At 37.8% G+C, this 17,538-nt stretch overlaps 3 protein-coding genes across 3 annotated transcripts; all 3 read right to left on the bottom strand.

Annotated features, from left to right (window-relative positions):
* Positions 1 to 921: 921 nt before the first annotated feature.
* Positions 922 to 5,984, bottom strand: LOC121524434 (gastrula zinc finger protein XlCGF57.1-like). The gene is made up of 2 exons (XM_041809821.1): positions 5,856 to 5,984; positions 922 to 3,952 (listed from the first exon to the last, which is right to left on the bottom strand). The coding sequence occupies exons 1-2, from the start codon at positions 5,878 to 5,880 to the stop codon at positions 2,685 to 2,687; spliced, it is 1,293 nt and encodes a 430-aa protein (XP_041665755.1). The 5' UTR covers positions 5,881 to 5,984; the 3' UTR covers positions 922 to 2,684.
* Positions 5,985 to 6,474: 490 nt separating this feature from the next.
* LOC121524436 (oocyte zinc finger protein XlCOF19-like) lies at positions 6,475 to 10,009 on the bottom strand. Its single transcript, XM_041809823.1, has 2 exons — positions 9,876 to 10,009; positions 6,475 to 7,874 (listed from the first exon to the last, which is right to left on the bottom strand). The coding sequence occupies exons 1-2, from the start codon at positions 9,898 to 9,900 to the stop codon at positions 6,943 to 6,945; spliced, it is 957 nt and encodes a 318-aa protein (XP_041665757.1). The 5' UTR covers positions 9,901 to 10,009; the 3' UTR covers positions 6,475 to 6,942.
* Positions 10,010 to 12,821: 2,812 nt separating this feature from the next.
* On the bottom strand, positions 12,822 to 17,306 carry LOC121524433 (gastrula zinc finger protein XlCGF57.1-like). The gene is made up of 2 exons (XM_041809820.1): positions 17,175 to 17,306; positions 12,822 to 14,785 (listed from the first exon to the last, which is right to left on the bottom strand). The coding sequence occupies exons 1-2, from the start codon at positions 17,197 to 17,199 to the stop codon at positions 13,362 to 13,364; spliced, it is 1,449 nt and encodes a 482-aa protein (XP_041665754.1). The 5' UTR covers positions 17,200 to 17,306; the 3' UTR covers positions 12,822 to 13,361.
* Between the last annotated feature and the right edge of the window lie 232 nt (positions 17,307 to 17,538).

The raw sequence follows: 17,538 nt of genomic DNA, 5'->3' as shown, positions 1-17,538 counted from the left end.
ATTGCACAAACATAAAACTTGGCTTTCATGTGAATATTTATCACAAAAACGATAAAAATAATAGGTGATTAAAAATCATTTTCTCAACATGGTTGTTTATAGCTCAGAGGAGAAGGGACAACAAAGGAAAATGTCATGTGAAATGTCATGTGATCACTTAAACCTAATTTGTAGGTAAGTTTCAGACCACACTCAGGGCAGACGAAAGGTTTCACACCTGTGTGAATTCTCATGTGATCAGTCAAACTTCCTTCTTTGGGTAAAACTCTATCCCAACAAAGAGCAGCCAAAGGTTTTTCACTGTTATTAATCACCATGTGATTGGTCTTCTCTTACAGTCAAATCTGTTGTCACACTCAAACAGTCAACAGGTCTTCCAGTTATGTTAATTCTCATACATTTTTAAAGTTTACTTTTGTTTGTCCTGCATCTGAACAACCTGGTTGGAGATCTATTCTATAATGAGGAAACATCCTGTTTTTCTATACAACTCCTCAGTAGCTTCTCAGCACTTAAAGTATACCTTAAATACTTTTTACTTTTACTAGTATGTTTTAACCAAAGTAACTGTAATCTTAATTGAGTACAATAATTTTGCTCTCCTCCCACCTCTGTAAACCAGAAATATTTTAAAATAAAGAAAAAAAGGAGTTTAAATCCAAATAAAAAATAACAAAACTGCTTCTGAAGTAATAAACCCTTAAAAGATAAGAACAAATATTTACATCTATCTTCTGTTATTCAAAAAACTCAGAAAAGACAAAAGAAAAAAAAAAAAAAACACTGCACATAACAGTGAACATCCAGTGTCACTATAATCATGGATTTTTACAAGATGCTTTATTGGTGAGAATGGTATCAACAATAATATTCACAAAATATTTAATAACTTTAAACTTAAATATAGTTTAAAAACTTCCTAAAGAACTATGGTCTTCTAATTCAAGGGTAATATTTAAAAAATTAATGGCATTTTTTTTTAAACTTAGAAAAAAAAAAGGTCAAAATGATAAGGCAAAGGACAAATTTAAGATCAAAAGATTTGTGCTGACAGATACTGAAACAAAAGAGAAAGACAACACAAACTAATACAAAACACAGGTAAGTGTGAAGCTGTGGCTCAGTGTGGTAAAATAGAGATTAAACACTGTTGAAACAAGAACCATCACTTTGACCCATTGATTGTTTTAAAAAACTAATTCCTTAGGGTTGTTTTGACAGTCAGTTCCATCCAAAATAACAGTATATATGTAATATAAAAGTAAAGGTAACAGAAACTTAAATGTACATATCTTATTCAGAGCAAAAAGATATTAATCTTACAACAAAAAATAATAATTCAACAGCTATTTAAAGCCATTTTAACTCCAAAGGTTAAAGTCTTATGTTTCATCTGACTTTTAATTCTAAGATTACAGCAGTTACTACAATGTATTACTATATCATTCAAGGCTAAAGTGTCTTGGTTTTTGACAATAATAGTGCTTTTTGCCTCAAAATAATTAAACAACTATTGTTTTTGGAAAAAAAAACGTACAAAAGTTTTGAAATTCATAAGCATTAAAATGTCATATTTCATCTGAATGCCAAGATTCCCTCTGGTCCTCTTCCATAAATAGTTAGAGATGTAATGGTTTATCCTGTTATCATGGTGATAGAAGCACCTCGTGTCAGAGTGGACACATGATGGTTTCAAACAACAGGTCTCCTCTTAAGGGCAAAAAGTGAAGTCTTTTTAGCGGAGCAGAGTGAAGGGAAGAGGGAACTACAGCTACCATCAGCCCTTGCATACCCATCATCCTTGGTGCTCCACTCGCTGGCTTGATCTAGAAGGGGAGACCAGATTGACAGAAGTTTTTGAGATTTCAGAGACTTCTGTGACTATCAGATCTGACATGTGGAAGCATTTTGGTTTCCCGGTGTCAAGAAACAAAAAAGGAGAAAAGGTGACCGACAAACAAAAACAATATGCGGACACAGCCAGACTGCGATGAAACACTTTATAAGAAATAAGAGGATAAGGAGCCACTTGGCAAATCATCAATCCAAAAAGATTCACAAAGATGTGAGAAGCAGCATCTGGCCAGTTGAAAAGACTCTTAAGGAAGGTTAGGAAACATGCTGGAGCCAAAGTATGAGTTTATATTGTTAAGCCAAATGCTCACCAATGGCACTTTTTTGCACATACTGTCATTTTTTAGAAATGCTGATGCCACTTTTTTCCATTTCTTCATTTGAAGTTTTCTTTAAATACTGTACTGTGGGCTTGTTACCAAGGTAGTATCGTACCATAAGATTTTGAAACCATTACATCTCTAATAATAAGTGTTTCAGTGTCAGGTTCAGAAAAATCTATGGTTGTAAATGTCTCTGGGTCTGAGCTCCTGGCTGCTTTTGTTTCTGTCAGTTTGGTTCTGAAGAGGCTCTGACGGTTAACACACTTTTGAAATCTTAACTGACATCTTTCAAAATGTAAAGTGCATCAGAAGGGTGTCTCTCCTGTATCATCAGCCATATGAGGTGTCAGATTAGATTTAGACTTAAATCTATCACCACATAGAGAGCAGCAGAAGGGTTTCTCATCCATGTGAATGACCATATGCTGTATGAGAGAATATTACTGACAAAATGTTTTCTCACACTTAGGGCATCAGAACAGTTTTCCTTTGGTTTAAGAAAACATGTTAAGTCAAACAGTCTTCAGAGGATGCTGCTGAAGGGTTTTCTCTTGTATGAACTTTCATATGTGTTGTCAGGTTACCTTTAATACTAAATGTTTTACCACATTCAGAGCAGCTGAGGCCTCTCTCTTTTCTGTGAATTGCTATATGAGCTTTCAAACCACACTTTAAGTTGAATGTTTTGCTACACTCAAAGCAGCTGAATTGTGTCTCTCCTTTATGAATTTTTATGTGGGTACTCAAACCTCCCTTTTGGGTGAATTTCTGACCACACTCAGAGCAGCCAAATGGTTTCTCACCTGTGTGAAGTCTCATATGATTAACTATATTTCCTTTTTGAGTAAATCCCTTACCACATACAGAGCAGCTGAATGGTTTTTCTTTGGTGTGAACTACCATGTGTCTGGTCAAAATGACTTGATGGCTAAAGCCTCTACCACACTCAGAGCAGACACATGGTTTCTCTCCTGTGTGACTTCTCATGTGAACCGTTACATTTTCTTTCCGGGTAAATCTCTTACCACACACAGGGCAGATGAAAGGCTTTTCTTTAGTATGGACTACGATGTGTCTGGTCAAACTTATGTTACGGTTAAATCCTTTGCCACACACAGTGCAGACAAATGGTTTCTTACCTGTGTGAATTCTCATGTGAAAAGTAAGATGATTTTTTTGGGTAAATCTTTTACCACACTCAGGGCAGCTGAAGGGCCTCTCTCCTGTGTGAACTCTCATATGCTCTGTAAGATGACATTTGTATTTTAATTTTTTACCACACTCACAGCAGGTATACCATTTCTTCTCAGTATTAGCTCTTTCTTCTGTGATTTTTTCCACTGAGTTTAAACTTGACAGATGTTCTGTAATCTCCCACCAATCAGTACTGTCATCAGGCTCGGGATCGGAAGATTCATCAGTCTGGACCTCAGTCTCTGGACGTAAGTATCTCTCTGGATCAAAACACCAGGCTGCCTCTGCTCCACCACAGTCCTCTCCATCAGCTCCTGTTTCCATCTGTTCAGTCTGTCTTTGATAATGATGTGAGGAGTGAGGTTTCTCTTCATCATCTTCACACTTCACCGGGATAGGGAAAAAAGTGAACTTGATGATATCATCCTCCTCTGGTCCTTGAAGCTCCTCCTGACTGCTCCACAGTTCCTCTGGTTCCTCTTTAATGTGCCATGGCCCAGGAATATTCTGGTTCAAACAGGAGCCCCACTCCTGCTTCTCTTCTTTACTCACTGACAGCTGCTGGACGTCCTCAGGAAAAACTAAAACACAGAAATACAAATTTCACATTTTAAGTTGTGATTTCCTGTTGGAACTTAAAAATTATTGTAGGTGCTTCCACTGAGTTGTTCTGCCTCTCCCTCTGAAAAAACCTACATACCTCAATTGCAGGACTGACATATAGAGACAGACTACCAGGCCAGTGTTAATTTGGCAGCTATTTTTAATTTTTGTATAAGTTTTAGTCTTTAAACGAAATGCATTCTAGTTTGTCACATTTTAGTCATTTATACGCTTTTTAGTTTTACTTTTAGTTTTATGAAAAGGCACAAAATCATGTTAGTGTGCTCTCTGCCCTCTGCCACATCTGGGGTCCCTGCTTTCTACAGCTGAGAGGAAGAATAGATCCAGATGCACTGTTTTTTGACAGATTTACCCACAGCGGGGAAATATCACAGATTTTGAATGTCTGACAAAAACTGAATTACATTTTAGTCTAGTTTTAGTCATTCTGACAAAAACTTAACCTACTTTTTGGCAGTTTTATTCATCATAGATCTATTTTTGTTAGTTTTACTCTAGTTTTTGTCATGGCAAAAAAGACTGTCAATGAATAGTTTTAGTCATAGTTTTAGGCGATGAAATTAACACTGCCAACAGGCACGACCAAATTAGAGTCACCAATTAACCTAATGAGCATGTCTTTGGTGGTGGGAGACAGAGTGCATGCATGGGGAGAACATGCAAACTCTCCACAGAGAGGCCCTGACTGGGAAGAAATTAGGGACCTTCTTGCTGTGAGGCAACAGCGCTAACTCCTGCAGCCCTAAATTCCAAAATGTGTAGAGAAAAAAAAAACACTATGGTGGGTGGGGGAAACATTTTTAATCCCTGTATAGCTATTTAAATTTAATTTTTACCATTTTTGCCACTGTTTACATATTTTTTGGTCACCTCCCACCTATTTTTTGCCACTTTCTGCCCTTTTTTGCCATTTTTCTCCCAGTGTTTGCTGCTTTAAGCCCATTTTAGCCACTTCTTTTTGTCACCGCTCGCCCATTTTTTACCCTTTTATCCTGCTTTTTGCAATTTCTTGTCCCTTTTTTGCCTTTTTTGCCACTTCTTGCCTATTTCAGCTACCTTTTACAATTAAATCCCACTTTTTGCCCATTTCCCCCCATTTTTTTCTGATTTTTGCCCATTTAGATCACTTTTCACTCATTTTTTGCCTCGTTTTTGCTTCTTTTGGACCATTTTTGCCACAATTAACTCCTATTTTGGTCACATCCTACCCATTTTTGCCACTTTCTGCCATTTAATGCCACTTTTTTTCCCATTTATGCAACTTTTTGCCCATTTTGCTACCTTTAACCTCTTTCAGTTGCCACTTTTCACCACTTAGATTGTGGCTCTTGCAAATGCATTTTTCAACAATTTGGTTTCTTTGGTTGAGCAGGGTTGAGTATCCTTAGACTAAATGAATCGGTCAACTGACTGAAAACCGCATAAAATAGAGTGAATTACAATACTGCTCCTCCCTTAAAAATGTCCAATTGGTACAGTCCAGCGCTGCAAAATATTGGAAGTAAATTTCATTTAACCATAGTCAAAATGGGGAAATTGTGTTTCAAAAATACATTACAATACACATATTTGTAAAGCAGACTCAACATATGGTGCATGTCTGACCAGCCGAGGTTGTGCCCCACACCACCACATGGACTCAGCTCCCGCTACAAGGTCGAATTTTACTCATAATAAGAAATCCAGAGGGAACATGTTTAATCATTAAACAATGTCAGAAAAGAGGTCTAAAGTCCAGAAAACAAAGCAAATTCTTACCTGGATCTAAGGCTAACAGCGCTGCGTGTAGCTGTGAACGTTAGCTAAAGGCTCAGCTCACTGAAACATTTACAAATTTAAAGAAGAAGAAAGAAAACAAACCTGAGAAATCCTGAAACCCGGACATTTTAAAACATCCAAGAGTCACATGAAGAATAGAAAAGTTGATTCTAGACAGTCATCTAGGATAACTCTTCTCCTTCAAGACGCTGGGTCACCCGAACATCAACAGTGCTAGACAGGTAGAGCCGTCATGACCCGGAAGCAAAATCACAACTTCCTGCACATTCCTCTGGCCTTCAGAATAAAGTAAAAAAAAAAAATCTCGTTGCCCCCTCAGGAAAACCCACTCCTCAAATAACTGTCAAAGTCCAGACTCATCAAGATTTGGGGTATTTTTAAATATATAGGTCGTCAATTAGGGTGTTTTTTTATTTATTTAACTTTAGTAGTACCAATGATGAACTTTGACAGGACATGTTTGTGTTGGGGGAGGGAGGCAGGGGTCCTACAAAAACGTTTAGTTGATGATATTGACCTATCACTGTGGACTGTGTTTATTGGTAGGGGGTCTTTGAGCTCAAGGACAGACTGGTTAGACTGATTCATTCAGTTTATTCTCATAGTGAGCTTCAAAAAAGCAGAAGTGTAAAACGCATTGTTGAGAAAAATAACTTTAAATTGTTTTATTAAATATAAAAGCATTCTGACACAACAAAAGAGAAGTTTGCTTATCAAGCGTACTGTTGAAAGTATTTTGACAATAAAACATACTGAACAAGCATTGTTTGTCAAAAAACGTAGAAAACATTCTGAAACCATCAGCATTAAAAAAAATAATAAATACTGCCAGCATGTTTTTCTCTGAATAAGGTTTGTGAATCCTTAAAAGAAAATTCCAACTTCACATTTAACCACACCCAGAGTTGCTCTCTCAGTAGTATTACATTGAAAACACTAGGAGAAATTGTCAATTTTTTTAGAGGGGAAACAATGATGATGCCAGTCTGAGGCTCAGAAAAGTCTTCGGTACTGATCTGAGTCTCTGATTGTAAATCCTCTGGAGCTGAGTTTCTGGCTGCTTTTGATCCTGTTGCTTCCTCTAAATGTTTTGAGAATTACATTTTTAACACAGGAATAACAGAGAAAGGGTTTATCTCCTGTGCAGAAGGCCATTTCAGTTATCAAATCAGACTTGACTTACTCTGTGAATTGCCAGATGAGCTCTCAAGCTACACTTTAACTTAAATATTTTGCCACACCTATAGCAGCTTAGTTGTGCATGAGTTTTCATGTGGGAATTCAAACCTCCTCTTTCTACAAATTTCTTACCACACTTGGAGCAGCTGTAAGGTTTCACTCCTTTATGAATTCTCATGTGTCTCCTCAAAGTTCCTTTGTGTTTAAAACTCTTACTACACTCAGAGCAGCTGAAGGGTTTCTCTGTGGTATGAACACCCATGTGGTTGTTCAACTTTTTTTTAGTTTTAAATCTCCTGCCACACTCAGGGCAGCCAAAAGAAAATTCTCCTCTGTGAACTCTCATGTCTATTGTAATACTTCCTTTTTGTGTATATCTCTTTCCACACTCAGGGCAGCTGAAAGGGTTCTCACCAGAGTGAACTCTCATTTCTCCTGTAAGGTGACAATTGTTTTTAAATCGTTTGCCACACTCAGAGCAGCTATGTGCTTCCCTTTCAGTCTCTGCTCTCTCTTTTGTGATTTTTCCCACTGACTCTAAACCTAGCTGGTGTTTTGTCATCTCCCTCCAATCAGCACTGTCATCAGTCTCAGGATCAGAAGATTCATCAGTCTCAACCTCAGTCTCTGGTTGTAAATTACTCTCGGGTTCAGAGTACTCAGCTTCCTCTGGTCCTCCACGGTCCTCTCCATGAGCTCTTGTTTCCATCTGTTTAATCGAGGACTGAGGTTTCTCTTCATCTTCTTCACTCTTCACATCATAAGGAACATAAGTGAACTTGAAATCTTCTTCCTCTGGCCCTTGCAGCTGCTCCCCCTCCTGACTGCTCCACAGTTCCTCCGGTTCATCTTTAATCTCCTGGTTCAGGCTGGAGCTCCTCTCTTGCTGCTCAGGGGAAACTTCATCTTTTTCACTGACGGCTGTTCGACCCCCACAGGAAAAGAAAATTAAAGAAGTACTAAGTAAAGGAAACTGATTAAATATATATATCAGAAAAACTCTAATAGTGATAAATGACTTTTTTTTTTCAAAGCCCTTGTGTGCAGTTACTTAGCCATGGAAACCCATTTCATGAAGCTCCAGGGGGGTATTCCATTAAAGCAGCTACAGAAGGCTGAGCTTTCCTAAATTAACTTGACTTGAACTAGCTACAACTTCCACTTAAGCCTCAACTCATTCCACAAGCATGACTCAGCTGTATCTGGGCACAGCTAACTCCAGTCTGGCTTAAAAAATCAGCATGTGTGCTCGTGCATGGGATGATTACGAAGCCCAAATCAATCGGTAGTTGAAAAGAGAACACAAAATGTGGAAAAAATGTATATGCAAGAGTTTTAAGAGGAAACTGAACAAGGTTTGATCAAAAAAGGCACCATTTCCACTATTAACAAATCAAAGAGGATGTTACTGCCAAGAAATGTCAGTGGAATAAAGGGATTTGGCTGTGTAGTCACGTGGTAGGAAGCTAAGTGTGGTAGGGCACATATCCTGCTGGAAACCCAAGAGAAGAAGTACTAGTCATGTGGACACCATTCCACCAAGTCTGTTAAAACTCAAACATGGACTGTGCAACGTGAGCAGCACAGTTATTTTCTATAAAATAGTATAATAATAATTTATGTGGTTAACAAGAAATACAAGTTGTTTATTTTCTACTTCTCTTGGAAAGTTGACTTTTTACAAAAAGAAAAATCATTTCAGCTCATGTATGTTTTGATGTCAAATCTTTTAATAAATAACCATAAATTGTTTATCTGTGCATGTTCCTTTAAATCTTTTATTAAAAATTTAAAACGCTCTATAAACCTGTGTAATTATGATGATAGATATAATATTCACAATATGGCAACATGCCAACTTTATCACTTGAATTGGATGGGATTTACAAATGTTCATCAAATTTACTTTAATATTTCAAAATTGCAAAAACAAGTACAGTTTCAAACACTGAATGATCAGTTATTTGAATAAAAGAGAAATGAGAAGAAATGAAATTGTAATCATAAGTTGAATGATATAGTTTTTATGCCTGTAAAATTCCTCTGTTCATCCCTACTGCCTTCTGTTCATCACATGTATTATATGTTTGACAATGAATTTTATGTGATTGCTTGTTCTGATGGTCATCAGGTGCGTCACTTTAAATGAAGTTTACGCAAAGAATTGTGGGTCATCTTTTCACTCTTCCTTTGGTAAAGTATGCTCTCGTGTTTCCTAGGCTAAAGGAGATAATAAAGGAAATAATGAAGCTCCTTTCCTTATCAGTTGGAGCTAAGTAGCTGTACATTGTCCCTGTCAAAATAAACAAATAAAATAAAATAAATTCAAAATGAAGGGACTAGACGCAGCCGCTACAAACCACGCTCTGAACAAAACGAACCCCCTACAAAACACGTCCCATTGATCCATACAATAGATTAATTCTAACCCTAACCAGTGAATTTAAATGCTAAACCAAACCCCAGGAAGCTAATTAATTAAAATACACACCTACCCCAATGAGCTACCCCTTAATCTAACCTGTGGAAATTTAAATGCTAAACCTAATCTAAAACTAACAAAAGTGGGCGTGTTTTGTAGGGGGCGTGGTTTGTACAGTACCCGCGGCTGCAGTTGGGTATTATTGAATTCGAACAGTCTTTATCGTGGCCGACACGTAAATGCATCGTTTCACTCAGTTAGGAACCTTCCTAAGCAAAATGGACTATTCAAACAGACCCCGAGTCTGTGTCCGCACAGCCAAACAGCGTAATGCTTTGTTAAAGCGTCACAACCAAGTGAAACGAGTTTCAAGTCCAGAAAACAGATTATTGATACCTGAAGCTAACCGGAGCTCAATGTGCTGCGTGCAACTGAGCGATAGCTAACGTTCAACTCTCTGAAACCGGAAACAAGTTTAGAGATAAAGAAAGAAAACTAACCTGAATCATCCCGAAACCGGGACATTTCACAAACACCCAAGAGTCAAAGTAGGAAGAGAAAAGTAGACTGAGCAATTCCAAAGGATAATTTTGCTCCTTCAGTGCTCAGGACCATCTAAACACGCCAACACGTTCGGCGGGAAAGAGCCCACCCGGAAACAATAACACCGCTTCATGTAAACTCTTCCGGCCTTCAGAGTAAAGGTAGAGCTTCAACGATCCTGTCTTGAATATGTACTGAAGACATGGTATGACTAAGATCAGCCTATATTTGCAAAATAACAGATATTTCATTTGTTGAGATCATCGTGCTCACAATATGCATTGTTTATTTGTTGTTTTGTTTTTAATATTTCAGTTATATAAATTAAATCAAATTTTGATAATAATGAGCCAGTCTCTCAGCCTCTGAAGCAAGTAACCATTTAAAGAAAATAACTAACATTGACATCAATCTATTATGGCACAAAATAAACTATTTACTCCTCAGGGGGAAAAGGCAGATGCTGATTTGTAGAAGTAATCAGGGAAGGACTATTTATCATATACAATTTTAAAAAAAGGGGGGGTTGACATTATTTTGAAGGTGCGATCTGGTGTCTTACAGTTGGAGGCCCTACAGAAAAATAAAGAAATCAACATTTTTTATCTGGAGAGGGGCAGACCCCGATCATACGTATGAAATCAGAATTAAATCAGATGTTTTATTTGAGAGTTACACTCACTTCCTGTCTGATGGCGAAGGATCAAAATGGCCACCATGGCCACTGGGGCATCCGCTAATGAAACTTATCAATGTTGTGACAGATATTGAGGACTTCAGGTCAAAATCAGAGCATGATAGGTTCACACTAAGATACAGTGCTTAACAAATTTATTAGACCACCCTAACCCTAACCAAGGTAAGGTTTATGCCACAGCTGCCCTAAATCAACAGCACTGGTAATTACCAAAACCATTTTTTATGTTTATGCAATGGTTAATTCACCAATATGTAGAGGCTCTTTAACCGAAATGATATTTTTAATGCTAAAATATAATTATTATTGTTATCCATGAATTTTCAAATTTACTGATTTACAAAAAACTGAGAAAATAGTAAAGCACATTATTATTTCTTGATATTTACATGGATTCCTGAACAGAAAAATGAGTTTTAGTGGTTGAATGTTATGTTTGATTCATTTCTGATTTCTCAGAGAAGCCCAGTGACCCGGCTCAAATTTGGGCAAATTTAGTTTGAAATCCCTCATTCCTGTTCAAAATGGTAAAACGTGGAGAACTCACTGAAAATGAAAGAGTCCATATTAAAGCACTTCATGATGCTGGATGGTCTCTGAGACAAATATGACAGGTGGTCTAATACATTTGTTAAGCACTCTCTCTCTCTCTCTCTCTCTCTCTCTCTCTCTATATATATATATATATAGATATAGATATATAGTTTTTTGTGGCAACACAAACACTTCAAAAGTCAGTGGAGCAAATATTCAACTGCCAGAAGGGGGCGCTGTGACAAAGTAATGATATTGTTCCATGGATGTATTCAGGACTAATGGGTGATTATTCTTGTGAAGTTTGGTAATGATTGAAATAAACACTAAAAAGTTATAAGGCAATATTGGTGTAATTTCACAGCAAAAAATAGACAAAAACGAAGTTTAAGTTTGGTTCAGATAACAGCCTCACCCTATAGTGAAAACTCACAGTTCGCACAACTTTGGTTTTAGTAACATGATTTTTAGTATTAAAAAATAGAATCAATCAGATAAAATCCCTCGGACAAGTTCATTCAAACATGTAAAGTGGCTGTCAGCAGAAAAGCCCAGCATAGGCCAAAGTTTGACCTTTCAGTGTTTGTAGTGTGGTTCCTGTACATTTTAGGGGATGGTTGTAATGTATTTTTTTTTTCTTGTCTCATCGTGATACATATGTGTACCGATTTTCATGCACCTAGGTCATACCCAGGGTCCTATCTCTTTTTTTGGTGCCCCCCAGAGACGACTGTGTGACAGACTTGCACTGTTCCTCCACCAGATGGCTAGTTCAGCAGGGGAAAAAATTTTTTTTTTAAAGATTTATTTTTGGCCTTTTTGCCTTTATTTGATAGTATAGGACAGGGGATAGAGTCGGAAACAGGGGAGAGAGCGGGGAGAGACATGCAGGAAATAGTGCCAACCGGGTCCCATGGCATGCGCCTAACCACTTTCGACTATGCGTTTTGAGGACAAAATTACTCTTTACATATAACAAGGCCCCCAAAACAGGCCTCGAATTGCCTAAAAATTTTTGACAAACAAAATACAATAGGGTCCACGCTGACCCTACCTCATTACTCGGGCCCTAATAATAAAGATAAATGGCAATTTCTTTAAACTTAGGGAAAACAACAGTTAGTCATAAATGATAAGGCAAACAGAGTTGCTTCAGGTGAAAATAATTATTACCTACAGACACTGAAATGTTGACAGAGAAGATAAAATAATACAAGGAGAGATGACACAAGTAAAGATAATTTTCTGATATGGAAATTTACTATGGTACTAATGATGATTATAAGACCTGAATCATATGTGTGATGATTTTACTTTTTCTCTTGATCTTTACTTTTCTTCTAACCAGAGATAGTAAATAAGAGCACGTGGTTCTTCTGTGTTACTGTCAATGACTGTTACTCTTAATGTTCCTGGGTCAAATTCCTCATTGCAGAAGCAGAAGATGATCCTGATATGTATAAATCTTTAGTTGTTTATTTCTCTGATGTCCTGTCATTTAGATTCTGTGTTTTTAGATGTTTACAGATCATTCAATACTCTTATATGCCTGCCATTTTATGTTATTTAAATATTTGTAAAATAGGTATATGACAAACACTTCATAAAGGAATCAATTATAGGTTTTATTAAGATACAGAGGCATAGATGGATCTTACAGCAAAAATCATTCACCAATTAGCATCAAAACTCCAAGGATCAAAAATCTTTCACTTAATCAGACTATTAATTCTAAGGTCATAACAGTAACTTACATGAATTTCAACATAATTCAAAGCTGTTGACATTAAGAATACAGAACACTCATCTCAGTTTTACAACAGCTGTTGTATACTCCAGCCCAGAAGTGGAGAGCTTGTTTCAAAGATCCTATCTAAATTCAAAAAGATTTAAAAAATATTCTTCTATATGTTTTTCATCTTTTAGCTCAGATTCGAACTAACATTGTTACTGACAGAAAAAAAAAACAGAATTGAACATTCTGAAATCATCAGCATCAAAATTGAAATCGTTAATTTAAAAATGTTTTCTCTGTGTGTGAATTCTCATGCATCTGGTCATACTTCATGGCAGCTACAGAGTTTATATTTTCTGTGAATTATCAGATGAGTTCTAAGATAAAAATGTGCTCTAACAGCAGCTGAGTTGTGTCTACCCTTCATGATTTTTCACATGTTCAGTAATACATGTTTGGGTAAATCTCAGACCACACTCAAAGCAGGGATTTTCCCATGGTATGAATTACAATGTGTCTGGTCAAACTAATTTGACTGCAAAATCTTTTGCCACACTGAGAGCAGACAAATGGTTTCTCTCCTGTGTGGATTCTCATATGTGAAGTCATGCTTCCTTTTTGGGTAAATCTCTTATCACACACAGAGCAGCTGAAGGGTTTTTCTTTGGTATGAACTACCCTGTGTGTGGTCAAAGCTGCTTTACTGTTAAATTTATTGCCACACACAGAGCAAACAAATGGGTTCTCTCCTGTGTGAATTTTCATGTGAATAGTTACACTTCTTTTTTGTTGAAATCTCTTACCACACACAGAGCAGCTGAAGGGTTTTTCTTTGGTATGACCTACCATGTGTGAGATCCAGTACACTTCACGGGTAAGTCTTTTTCCACACACAGTGCACACAAATGGTTTCTCTTCTGTGTGAAGTCTCATGTGTGCAGTTATGCTTCCTTTTTGTGTAAATGTCTGACCACACTCTGAGCAGCTGAAGGGTTTTTCTTTAGTATGAACTACCATGTGTCTGGTCAAACCTGTTTGGCGGTTAAATCTCTTGCCACACACAGAGCAGGCAAATGGTTTCTCTCCTGTGTGAAGTCTCATGTGTGCAGTTATGCTTCCTTTTTGTGTAAATCTTTGACCACACTCTGAGCAGTTAAAGGGTTTTTCTTTGGTATGAACTAACCTGTGTGTGGTCAAAGCTGTTTTACGGTTAAATTTCTTGCCACACACAGAGCAGGCAAATGGTCTCTCTCCTGTGTGAACTATTTTGTGACGAGTTAAATCTCCTTTTTGCGTAAATCTCTGACCACACACAGAACAGCTGAAGGGTTTTTCTTTGGTATGAACTACCATGTGTCTGGTCAAATCTTCTCGACAGTTAAATCTTTTGCCACACTCTGAGCAGCTATGCAAATTCTTTTCAATCATTGCTCTATTTTTTCTGTGTTTTTTCACTGAATCTAAACCTGACTGGTGTTCTGTCGTCTCCCTCCAATCAGTGCTGTCATCAGTCTCAGGATCAGAAGATTCATCTGTCTGCAACTCAGTCTCTGGTTTTAAATCTCTCTCTGGATCAAAGTACCTGGCTGCCTCTGCTCCTCCACAGTCCGCTCCATCAGCTCCTGTTTCCATCTGTTTAGTATGTCTTTGATGAAGCTGTGAGGACTGAGGTTTCTCCTTATCATCTTCTCTCTTCACAGGGACAGGAACAAAAGTGAACTTGATATCTTCCTCTTCTGGTCCGTGAATTTGCTCTCTCTCTTGATTGCACCACAGTTCCTCAGGTTCATCTTTAATTTGCAGAGGCTCACTAATCACTTGGTTCAAACTGGAGCTCTTCTGCTGCTCGGGGGAAACCCCTTCTTCAAGTACTGACAGCTGCAGAACCTCCACAGGAAAAACTAAAATACAGAAGCACATAGTAAAGGAAATTGACTTTACTGACACAAAACTTCTAATAGTGATAAATGTCATTTTTCAGTTTTTCAAGGCCCCTCCCATCCCTTACAATTAACTACATCAATCGATCAATTTTTTTTCATTTGGAAGCAAGTATTAACAAAGTCTTTATCCCACCAGTAGTTGGGTCTAAAGTCTAAGCTTTCTCATTAGTCAAGCAGTAGAGCAGGAATGCAACAAATCCCTGACTTCTACAAAATACACTGACATTTGTTGACAAAGGATTTCATTGTCTGTTAGTCACCACATGCATTTATATGTATAAACAGACACACACATTCAAACATACATATATACCTTTACAGTGGGGCAATTAGGGTTTGACATCAAAAGACGAATATGAGACAAAAGATCAACATTTCAGCTTTTACTTCCAGGTATTTACACCAGGATCTGATACAAAACTTAAAAGATAGCACTCTTTGTTCGAATCCACCCATTTTTCATGTGAGCAAAGGTATTGGAACATGTGACTGAAAGGTGTGTTTTGTTGCACAGGTGTGTCCTATTACACTAATTATTCAAACAATAAATAGCGCTGAATTTCTACACTCACTTTCAGATTTGGGTTTTGCCTGTGCAGACTGCATTTATGGTTAGAAGTGTAACCAACATGAAAACCAATTGCACAAACATTGGCCATAGTCAGTACAACCATCTGGAATGTCCTTGAGAAGAAAGAAACCACTGGTGTACTCAGTGATAGATGTGGAACGGTTAGACCAAGGAAAACAGCATCAGTTGAGGACAGAAATACTGTGAGAGCTGTAAAGAAAGACCCTAAAACAACTGTTAGTGACATCTGCAACAACTTTCAGAGGGCAGGAGTGAAGGTATCACAATCTACTGATCACAGAAGACTTCATGGACAAAAGTACAGAGGCTACACCAGAAGATGCTAACCACTCATTAGCAACAACAAGAAGGCCAGGCTGGAATTTGCCAATAGTACAGAGATGAGCCTCAAACATTCAGTGACAAAGTTTTATGGACTGATGAGACAAAGATGGACCTTTACCAAAGTGATGATAAGGCTTAAGTTGGAGAAATAAAAGATCTGCTCATGATCCCAAACATACAAAGTCATCTGTGAAACACAGTGGAGATAATGTCATGGTTTGGACTCACATGGTGTCTACTGGGACACCCCCATTCATCTTCATTGATGATGTAACACATGGTGGCAGCAAAATGAACTCAGAAGTCTACAGAAACATTTTGTCCTCCAAAAAAAGGAAAGATACATTCACGCTGAAGATCCTTCATCATGCAGCAAGATATTGACCCAAAACACACTGGCAAAACAACAAAGGACTTCATCAGGAGCAAGAAGTGGAAAGTTTACCGTTGACTGACCAAGTCAAACTCCAGACTTAAACCCTATAGAGCATTCATTTGACCTGCTAAAGAGGAGACTGAAGGGAGCAACCCCCCAAAAACAAACAACTGAAAGAGGCTGCAGTGAAAGCCTGGAACAGCATCACAAAAGAAGAACATAAGAGTTTGGTGATGTCAATGTCACGGACTTGATACAGTTATTGCAAGGAAAATATTTGCAAATCGCACATTGATCCTAAATACATTCCCACATTAACATCATTACTTTGCCACAGCGCCCCCTTCTGGCAATCAAACATTCCTGCCTCTGATTTATTTTCCCTTTAAATATTCAGCCTCCGCCCCCTGCACACCATTTTGCCAAAATCTGCCCCTCTATGTATTAACAGAGTAATTTTATTGTTTTGCTGTAGCTTCAAGTTTAAAATCCAACAACTTTATTGATCTTAAATTCATTTGCAGCTCACCCAAGACCACAACACACATTTGGCTGCAACATCGCAAGAGTGACGAATCAAAATAGAGGTCAATGAAGAACCAAAAGGTACAGGATAATTACACCCAAAAATAAATAATGTCAACTAGAAAAGCAGACCTCCGCCATTAGCCCCATCTCCCAACAGTAAAGAATCCTTACAAAAATGTCTGGATCCAGACGGAGATCCGGATCACTCCCAACATCTAATCAGGTCTTCCTTATTCCATTACTGACATTTCCTGTAAACAAGCATGTGGCTTTTTATCTGCCGTCTGGTTCTGAGGCCTCGCAGCCCAGCTGAAAGTCCTGAAAATCCTCTCACACAATTTAAACGTCAAACAATGATCAGCAACGATTTCTGACGACCAGGGGAAAAACCCAACAAAGCTGTTTTGTTATCTGGAGCTAGCCAAAGCTAACAATGGGCTGCATGTAGCTGTAAACGTTGGCTAAAGGCTCCGCTCTCTAAAAGTTTTTACGGCAAACAAATTTAGAGACGAAGAAAGAAAACAAACCTGAACGATCCTGAAATCCGGACATTTTACAAACATCAAGGAGACAAAGAAGGAAGATAAAAGTAGAATCTGATTACTCTGTGAGTACTTCTCTTTAACAATACGCTGGATCATTCAAACACGCGAACAATGCTCGGCGGTAAAGAGCTTTCATGACCCGGAAATAAAAATACCGCCTCATGTACACACTTCCGGCCTTCAGAATAAAGGTTGTGGTCATAATATCCTGCACTGAATACTTAACGGATTACTGAACATGTGTTATGGTTCAGATCGGCCTGTATTTATAAAGAAGCAGATGGTTCATATGTTACGCTCATAGTGCTGGCGCTGAAACAACAAAATTCACTAAGTAGAAATTTTA

This window comes from Cheilinus undulatus, linkage group 16 (assembly GCF_018320785.1).
Source record: "Cheilinus undulatus linkage group 16, ASM1832078v1, whole genome shotgun sequence".
NCBI lineage: Eukaryota > Metazoa > Chordata > Actinopteri > Labriformes > Labridae > Cheilinus > Cheilinus undulatus.
Note: the sequence above shows the minus strand (reverse complement) of the source record. Positions and strands in the feature narration are given on the sequence as shown.

Bases quoted from the DNA above. Each gene is read 5' to 3' on its own strand.
- LOC121524434 (XM_041809821.1), bottom strand. From the start codon at position 5,880: ATGTCCGGGTTTCAGGATTTCTCAG. The intron at 3,953-5,855 runs GTTTGTTTTCTT...TCTGTGTTTTAG, and splicing joins CGGGTTTCAGGATTTCTCAG to TTTTTCCTGAGGACGTCCAG.
- LOC121524436 (XM_041809823.1), bottom strand. From the start codon at position 9,900: ATGTCCCGGTTTCGGGATGATTCAG. The intron at 7,875-9,875 runs GTTAGTTTTCTT...GGGGTCGAACAG, and splicing joins CCGGTTTCGGGATGATTCAG to CCGTCAGTGAAAAAGATGAA.
- LOC121524433 (XM_041809820.1), bottom strand. From the start codon at position 17,199: ATGTCCGGATTTCAGGATCGTTCAG. The intron at 14,786-17,174 runs GTTTGTTTTCTT...TCTGTATTTTAG, and splicing joins CGGATTTCAGGATCGTTCAG to TTTTTCCTGTGGAGGTTCTG.